Consider the following 9,819-nt stretch of genomic DNA (forward strand, 5'->3'; position numbering starts at 1 on the left):
CCCCCTATGTGAGGTGTCGCCCCTGCGTGTAAGGGTTATACAGCAGAGCAGAATGATTTCCCTTCTAATGTCAAGGTCAAAGCCTCCTCCGGAGCTGCCAGTCATGGCGTCACCACACTGACCCCCTCCTCACACTCCACATAGACGATCAGGATGGATAGACACACATACAGCACACAGCTCATCTATCCTTATAGCCTAGGTCTATGGCAGCCCCTAGTCCCCATCATTTACAGCAAGATGAATACCTTAATCCATCAACTGACTGCTGCATTTCACTCCCTACGAGCCATCGCTTAGATCTATATCCATCTCCTTACTCCACTATTGATTATCTCCCACACACGCATGTTTACATGTGCAATGCATGAGTTTTAGTGTAACATGTTGCTAACCGGTTTATATATCATTTAATAAATCTTATAGACCATGGCACGTGGTCTCCTTATGAAAACATAGCTGCTTAGCGCCGGTTCTCATTGGAAACAAGAAGCATTCTGTATTTCTAAGCACGTGTGGTCATAAATAATAATATATACAGTACTCTGTAGCAAGCATCACATCATGGTTACTCTGCCAGGCCCTGCCTGCGTCAAAGAACAACAAACGTGCCCGGTGGTTCATTTCATTTACCTCGAAAGGGCTATTTTATTATGAAAATAAACGGATAAATACAACCAAAATGTTTTAACAAGATAAATAGGTTACAAATATATAATTTAAGGGAACAAAACAAATGTAAATAAAATAAAATAAAAAGTAATATGAAATCATGTTACAGTTGTTGGTAAAACTGTAGACAATAAATTGGTAGAGGAATCTCTACAGTTGTCATTACAAATCATTCATTATCAGACATATATAGTGTGGAGCTGGGGGAGGGGGTGGAGGAGAGAGACTTATCACAGCACATCATGGGGAGATATACCACCTAGCCCGCTGATCTTCACTTACATCCATCACATAGAAAGAAAGGTCTCTTTCAAATATAAGCAGAACACATGGGCTATGTATGCATAGAGATGGGAAGGAAGAAATGGGACTCACTGTCTCTACAATACACTGCCAGGCACCTGACTGCTATACTGGCAGAGCCAAAATAACATCAACAGAAGAAGCAATCTATTGTCTATTACAGAACCATGATGGGAGCAACTACAGAAATCGCCACATACCACTATATCCATCATTTGTTTGTACTCCCAGCTCCCTGCCCTTTTCACTATACAAAACCAATACAAAGGATAGTGTGACCTTATTGCAGAAATCATTGGCAAAAGAGCAGAATAACCTCCAGAGTGATTCTGCTGGAAGCACCACATTACAGTCACAGCACAATGCATGCTGGTGTGATTCACAAATCCTTCAGCACACAACAATGTCAGGCCAAAAGAGACAGCCATGGTGCCTATCTGGGTCCAGTCATTAATGCTTGTAAGTCATTCAAATAAAGCGACTCCCTGTCTCAATAAACCTCCACTGTTCATGTGTGAAAAATAGGATTGGAGCCCACGTGTACATATGGAGCACATCCTAACAGTCAGACAACTGGGAAACTTACACAGGGGTTAACCCTAGTCAGAATAAAAAATAAAATAAAATAAGTTAAACTAAAACTGAAATAAAAATGTACGCTTTTCCTAAACCGCCAGCAGACACAAACATAAAGCACTACTGCACTAATGCAGTCCACTAGTATTATTATCATAGTCATGTCCATTTCTATGCATGAAGATCCCCACGGAGTTTAGAAATTGGGATTTTACTGTCACCCTGAGAGATAAAATAAAGCTTCTCAGAACAATGAGATCTATCTGTATGCGACTGCCACCAATGACATGAGGCCTGCAAGGGGAGGTTGTATGTGGCTTTACTGCACGGAGGAAAAGACTGTTTAATGCAATAATGTAACATGGCAAAAAAGCAGCACGCATACAGCATGTATGGGCAACACACAACACAGGCCTAGGTGCCGCAGATTGTAGTAAAATAGTTATTTCAAGATGGATCAGATGTATATGATGTAATGACATAGATAAATATAAGAGAGCAGTGCAATTGGTTTATTCTAGGCGCAGGAAAACAATCCACTACACACAATCGGAAAAGGGGTAATGCTTGGCACAATCCCCGGAAAATTGATGTTACACTACAATATAACCCAATTTTAATGACCTACTTCCCAGTAAATATATGACATTATTTCTGCGGCAACGTGGAAGGAGGAATTTAAAAAAATACAGACCTGAGTGTTGCATGTTGATTAATTTAACATAATGTTTACAGTAACCCACAAAATAATCTTGCCTTGCTGAGATGGGTGTTTGGTGAGACATGCTATGGTGACCATAGTTATGAAAAGCACAAAGTAACGGTAAACAGTCCTAAGGCATATTTCATTGAGATACACCATTAAATATAACATTATTTATAATTAAAAGGGCATTGACACTATGATGAAGTTACGGGAGACAACAAAGACTGACAGTGACTTAAATACAACTTAAATGACGGTTAGTGATGGTAAAGTCTCATACACAGTGTCAATATTTTTGGAAAAAAGAACAACAACAACAACATTTAAAGGACCTGCCCTCTTTGTAATCATTTTGCCACATCAAGTTTGTTTTTATATGCATCACACACACAGATCTTTATCATTCTAACAAATTTATTTTCTCAATCATCTCTTACGGAACCACTACTAAAATTAAATTACAATCAAATGATCACATCAAAAGAGACCATTAAAACCTGTCCATATTTCTTTTTCAATTATGATTTGTGCTCGTCTGAAAAACAAAACAACCAAAAAAATAAAATAAAAAAACAACACGTAATACAAGATTTTGGGGAAAAATAAATTACCGTTCTGCAGCAGTTCATAGGTATTCTGAATAAAATATTAAAAGAAGTCATTTGATGAAAATATAAAGCAATTTTTTTTAGATCAGCTATTGATCTAATTTTTTTTTTTTAGTTCTGTCTTTTCTTTTAAGTCTTTTTTTTTTTTAAAACCTACCAAAAACACTGCTTGGAAATCGCAGTATCGAGTGATCTAATCCTCACGGTTGGCAACGGATTTCTATAGGTGTAGTTTGGGGTAAGTGCAGATACAGAGGATCAGAATCTTCTTTTAATATACTTATTAAATCCTTTTTTTTCTTTTAGAGTTTATTGGGATTCACTTTAATTATAATAAAAAAACATCTCAAGGGTCAAAACGATGGGGTTCAAAATGTTTAGAAAGAGCCACGAGAAAAATAGGATTTGCTTTGACATCTTAAAATGATTCCCCTCTGTACACTTGTGGCTGGTAGGAACTGGAGCATAAAGTTCAGGAAGCTGACCGTCTATCCTATGTTTGTTTGTGCCCTGCTTGTTTGGTCGGGATAAATGTATTCCAATGTATTTATTTGCTTCTGTAAAGTCACTTGTAGTGCTATGTGCATATTTCATTGCTTGGCTTGGTGGGCATGAACACATTCTGTTCCTGAATATATCTTCTTGCAATGTTATGACTACTAGCCATGTATATAAGGCTAATGGATACAGCAAGTTCTAGGCAGCAACCGAATAGTTATTTTTTTCCTTTTCATAAAATCACGGGCAGAGGACATAAACCTTTTCTTGAGTTAAAAAAAACAACAACAACAAAAAACAAAAATAAAAAGAACAAAACAACCCTTCAGTCACCCGATGTTATTATTTGTTGTTGTGGTGGCGATGTGGGCAAACCCGACTGGATCCTAGTTGGACAGTGATCTATAGTAAGGTGACATAGGAGTTTCTCATTTCTGAAACTGGATAGGAGTCCTAAGGCAAATAAAAACAATATTAAAAATATAATATATATTAAAAAGAAATATCTGCAGTTTGGTGCACTTGGCTTGTCCACCCAGGTGCCACAATATCAATGTAATTGCTCGAATTGCCCTGTATCAGTGAGTGTTTATCCGTGTCTGTCTGTATATATATTTATGTGTCTATTTATAAAAAAAGAGCAGTCTGGGTGAGTGTGGTTGTGTATGATGGATTTCTCCCGTGGCCTCACTGCTCAGGCAGCTGCTGGGTGCCCACTCCAGTCATTGCACACTAGTCTGCATCCCGTGGTGAGGGGGCGGTGTGTCAGCCCCCACGGTGCCCACCTGGGAGTAGACATCATCTGGCGTCTGTTGCTGGATCCCTGGCGGGGTCATCCTCTTCTCCTTCTGCCTTCGGTTGCAGAACCAGACCCTGACCACCTCCTTCTCCAGCTGCAGACTGTCCGCCAAGTTGGTGATCTCCTGCGCCGAGGGTTTAGGGCACTTTAGGAAGTGGCTCTCCAGTGCCCCCTTCACACTGACCTCTATGGAGGTCCTCTTCTTCCTCTTCCTGCCCTGGGCGGCGATTTTGTCGATGCTGGTCGGGCTGCCAGTGGAGGAGTCGGCCTCCTCCAGCCACTTGTTGAGTAGGGGCTTCAGCTTGCACATGTTCTTGAAGCTGAGCTGCAGCGCCTCAAACCTGCAGATGGTGGTCTGGGAGAAGACGTTGCCATAGAGGGTGCCCAGGGCCAGGCCCACATCCGCCTGGGTGAAGCCCAGCTTTATCCTGCGCTGCTTGAACTGTTTGGCAAATTGCTCCAGGTCATCGGAGGTCGGGGTGTCCTCGTCTGAGTGGGGGTCGTGGCTGTTGCCCCCATGGTGCTGCTGCTGCTGTTGCTGGTGGTGTTGCTGGTGCTGCTGGTGGTGGTGATGGTGATGGTGCCCGGGGTGTTCCCCCAGCTCCGGTGTGTCTCCCCTGACAAGGCCCGGGTGCACCAGGCTCTGGCTCCCCGGGGGAGGGCTCAGCATACCGTTCACAGTGAAAGCCCCGGATTGGGAATAGAGCAGAGCCTGTTGCTGCTGCTGCTGCTGCTGCTGCTGCTGCTGCTGTTGCTGCTGTTGCTGCTGCTGGGAGCTTCCCGTCATGGACTGGATGTGGGATGCGGCTGCAGCGCCCCAGCCACCGGGGTGTCCTTGGAGAGGTCCGAGGTGAGGCGGTCGGTGATGCAGGGCGGCCACCGGATGCAGCTCGTCCCTCCCAGCTCCCCCCTTCACGTCCTGCTGCTGCGGGTGCTGCGGGCTGCCGCTCATCCCTACTGGGCTGCTGGACCAAGGAGAGCCTGCCTCTGCCGCTGCTGCTGCTGCCGCCGCTGCTGCGTGTGGGAGCGCCGTCACCCACTGGTGTGCGTGGCTCAGCATGTGCCCCCCGTTGCTGGCAGCCATAGCCCCCTGCATGAAGTCACTCTGCACCATCTTCACCGTGGGGTCCCCCCGGTAGCCGCCTGACACCGAGGTGACTGCGGCGCTGCCAGGCTGCATCCCCCCTCCTCCCCCGGAGTCGGAGTGCACTATGGAGCCCGGGGAGAGGATGCTGCTGCTGGGGAGATAGGGGTTAGAAGCAGCCGTGGCCATTGCTTCCCCCCTGCCCGCTGCAATCCACAGGTTTGGGGGTTCCTCTTCTCCTCCCCCGCAGCCTGTGTACGGCTCCCCCTTGAGATGCACTTTCGTCCTTGGAGGATAAGCCCAGTGTCTCCAGCTGAGGGCTTCCACCCTCCACCCCGCAGCACTCAGCTCACCTGTTAGCGGCTGCTACTGACAGAGAACCAGCCCCCAGCCCCCGAGTCCCCGGATCCGGCAGCACAGTGCTAGTCCCCCGGCAGCAGTCACCTGTGGGCGCCCTCTCTCCCGGGCATGTAAGTGGCAGGGTGCGGGCAGGTCGCTCACAAGTTCGCTCTATAGGTCCCAAACTTCCAGGGCTGAGGCATCACACAAAGTTACTCTGCTAGAAGCGCGGGTCCCCTCTGGGAAAGAGCCGGTGCTCCGGTGCCTGGTACATCCTCTTACCCCCTGGGGCCGCTCAGTGCCTGGGCATGGCTCAGCTGTGTACAGGGAACTCCTGTGGAAGTTGGCCGGGCTGGGATGCAGTGTCCCCCTCTGTCTCCCTCTGACAGCTGCGTGTGTCCCTCCCTCACTGAGCGGGGACTGGAGAATGTCTCCCCTGCACGCAGCGCGCACACCACCCCACTATCCCAAATACGAGGAAGCCGAGCGCAGGGCCCCCGCTGATTGGCTGCACGCTGGCTGACTGACACCTCGGCACTGACTGGCTCAGGACGCGCCCCCCCTTCCTTCCGGCCGTTCCGATTGGCTGCCTTTTAATTTAGGCAAAGCTGGGAATCTGGACCCCTCAACATACACAGACTTATATACACTGGTGTGTCCCCCATCAGCCAATAACACCCAGTCACTTCCAGCTGCAAGCCAAGGAGACAGGGAAATGTCATCACAGGAAACAAATGCATGTTACACTAATAACACCAAATACATTCTCTGTACATTAGCACTTCTGCACATAGTACCACCTGTACCTTCCTATCATATATGGTGGGTACAAGGCAGAGTTGCAGCTGCACGGTTGGCCCTGCTGTATTGAAGTGACACCAGATAACCAATAAAAACAGGTATCATACATTTTGCTGTTATCTATACCATGTGTCAGAAGCCCAATTTTGTATTGATCCGATCTTAGTAAGACCATTAACATACCAAAGCCCAAAGCACTGGCACTGAAAGTGACTGCTCAGACACTGCTGAGCTGTAACATGCAATTTCACATTGGATACATCCTGCAATTCCCAGCATATATTTATTTGTCTGTTATATTAAGCAGTTTCCTATTGACATACTACTTGAAAGAGTTAAAAGGTTGGGGAGAGGTGGATGCAACCAGGCGGAAACATAGCACAGGCAACCTCACTGATCCAAGGAACAGAAAGGGAGAGTGGCAACCAAAACAAGGAGAACTGAGCTCTCCTGAGGGACCTGATCCCAGACTGTTGTGCTCGGACGCATCCAAACTTTCCCTGAATGAGCATCCTACTAGAATATACAATGTGTGATGGGCCTTGGGGTCTGCAACTTTACACATAATGGGAACATCCCATCAACAAGCACAGTTTGCTGTGTTCAAAATTCAAATATATGTGTATGTACAGATGTACAGCACACACATGTGTATATATATATATATATATATATATATCTGTGTGTGTGTGTACGTACACACACACACACACACACACACACACACACACACACACACACACACGTTCTCTACTGCTGTGCATATTTCACTGTGTATATGTCACTGTGCTGTGCATTAGTATATGTCTATGTACAGATGTACAGCACACACATGTATATATGTTTGTTGTGTGTGTGTGTGTGTGTGTGTGTGTGTATATATATATATATACATATACATACATACATGTTCTCTACTGCTGTGCATATTTCACTGTGTATATGTCACTGTGCTGTGCATTAGTATATGTCTATGTACAGATGTACAGCACACACATGTATATATGTTTGTTTTGTGTGTGTGTGTGTGTGTGTGTGTGTGTGTGTGTGTGTCTATATGTATATATATATACATACATACATACATACATGTTCTCTACTGCTGTGCATATTTCACTGTGTATATGTCACTGTGCTGTGCATTAGTATATGTCACTGCCAGTGCATGTATTTGCTTTATGTTTTAGAATATCCCATAATTATCCTTGCAGCATCTTCATGCCCCTCCCCGTCCCCCGCAGTATATGTGTGTGTGTGGCTGAGCTGACTTTACATCACCATCCCGTCAGCTACTCTACAGTCTGTTATGGGTGAGTGGAGCAATAACTGCGGTGGGGCACATACCATGCTGCATATAGGAGAAGCTCCAGCTAGGTCCACGTTTATAATAGGACCCCCCCACCCCCCGTCCCAACTCCCCTCCGTTGCCCCATCACATAAAACAAAGAACACAACGTAATAATAAAATAAAATAAAAAAAAATAATAAAAAAAATAAAGCCCGCCTGAAAGTTCCAACACACGTAAAGCGCAATTTTCACATGAAATCTGCACACAACGAGTTTTTGTTCCCCCGTGTCCTGCCAGGGCTCCAGCAGAGGAGATGTAACACAGATCGCATTGAATAGAGCCGCGATCTCCAGGTGCAGGCGGTTACACAGTCGCTGCCAGAGCCCCATGTTTTCCTTTCCAGCCGATTTTGCTTGGATCCGGCTCAAAAAAGCGAGCGAGTCTCGTGGTTTTGTTTACACTGAATGGGGAGGATAGGAACCGTGCCATGGGGCCGGCTTTCATTAATATACAGTGAGGATTTTGTCTAAATTACTGCTATGAATTTCACAGTACAAGCTTTCAAAAGGCGTCTCAGGTGGCCCGATGCAACGTGATAGCTCCTTAGAAAACAGATCTACTTTCCACCTCCAAGATAATCAGGAGGGGAGAAATATACATATAACACAGCAAAATATAAGGATGCATCCTGCAACCACAAATATATACTTGTTTGGGTGAAGAAGTTTTTTTTTTTTTTTTTTAAGCCCTCCTCTCCTACCCACCCCCCTTTTTTATACAATTCGATTGTTTTGTCTGGAGAAAAAAAAAAAAAAAAAAACAACAGAAAAAAACAACAACCTAAAGTATAACAAGGGGAGAACAGTTAGTGCTGATTTTCATTTGCATAAATTTTCATATATTTTGGTGAAAATAATAGACTAGTGGAGAGCTTGTCTTAGAGGAGTCAGTGTAAAGGGGGACCTGAGCAGGCTGGCTTCGGCGGAGTTCCCAGTATTGCCTTCCTATCCCACTGTCTCCCATTACACAACAAAAATATATATTTTGATTTATTGATTCTTACTTGTCCACAGGGATTTGGTTGGTAAGTATAATTTCATTTCTCTGTGTGTGTGTTTTAGAGAGAAAAATCCATACTGTTTGTAATGTTTTGCTGTAATATTCCAGTATTTTTTTTTCCTTTAAATAGATCATATATAGAGATTTTTTTTATTCTTTATAAAGGATACTTACTATTCAAGGGCAGTGTTTTCATTGATATGATTTAAGTCATTTATTCACGTCTTCTCGGCGGGTAATGGAATGAGTTATTATATAAGAGAACAGAAGTGTAGCATCCATACTGTGTATTTATTGGGAAACAGAGAGATGTGTTAGCTTGTCTCCAGTGTTGGGGTATTGTGGCTGTTGGGACCCCTGACTCAAATCTGCTCATGTGGAGGGGGGGATGAACGGTCGTCGTCTAACAAAACGATTGTGAAAGAATGTTTATAGTGACATTGCTAAATGCTCTGGGTGGAAATTGGTATACTATCTAGTAAGGTGATACAGGACTGGGATTCATCTCATACTATTGAGGGGGGGTCTCAGGAAAACGTCAAAATGTACAGGGGAAAAAGGCCAGAAGGAGGGGGCTCTAGAAAGAAGGTTACATGTTGCTCGTTGTGTGTGTGTGTGTGTGTGTGTGTGTGTGTGTGTGTGTGTGTGTGTATATATATATATATATATATACATATACATATACATATACTGGAAAGGCCTTTCTACACATCAGATCATTTCAGGTGGGCATAGGTCAGATAAACTATAGGTAGCTAGCCCTGGACGTTTAACCACACTCGTGACTTATGAGGATCCATTACTTTTATTCTTGTGCTTTTTATTTCTACTCAGTATGTGACAATGGTCAGTGAACCTGTTGACTTTGGTTAATTTTATATTTACATCAAGCTTCCCAGGAAGTACTTTATACTACGTTTTGTCCACATAGTTTTTATTTTAAGTTTTATGGTTGACGTTGCGTTGCCAAACCCCCCCCCCCAAAAAACAAAAACAAAACAAAAAAGAAGGATATTGGGGACATTATAATCCCTTCTCTTGCACCACTTGCATGCACACTCAGAGGATTTCTTTAAGAGAGATTA

The 9,819-nt window shown here is 44.4% G+C and overlaps 1 protein-coding gene across 1 annotated transcript; it reads right to left on the bottom strand.

The window, feature by feature from the left end:
- Positions 1 to 646: 646 nt before the first annotated feature.
- Positions 647 to 6,130, bottom strand: POU3F3 (POU class 3 homeobox 3). Its single transcript, XM_063953422.1, has one exon. It carries the CDS (start codon positions 5,433 to 5,435, stop codon positions 4,086 to 4,088), a length of 1,350 nt encoding a protein of 449 aa, XP_063809492.1. The 5' UTR covers positions 5,436 to 6,130; the 3' UTR covers positions 647 to 4,085.
- Between the last annotated feature and the right edge of the window lie 3,689 nt (positions 6,131 to 9,819).

Source organism: Pseudophryne corroboree, chromosome 2, assembly GCF_028390025.1.
Source record: "Pseudophryne corroboree isolate aPseCor3 chromosome 2, aPseCor3.hap2, whole genome shotgun sequence".
In the NCBI taxonomy this organism is placed as follows: domain Eukaryota; kingdom Metazoa; phylum Chordata; class Amphibia; order Anura; family Myobatrachidae; genus Pseudophryne; species Pseudophryne corroboree.

Excerpts from the sequence above, each read along its gene's own strand:
- POU3F3 (XM_063953422.1), bottom strand. The coding sequence starts at position 5,435 with ATGGCCACGGCTGCTTCTAACCCCTATCTCCCCAGCAGCAGCATCCTC.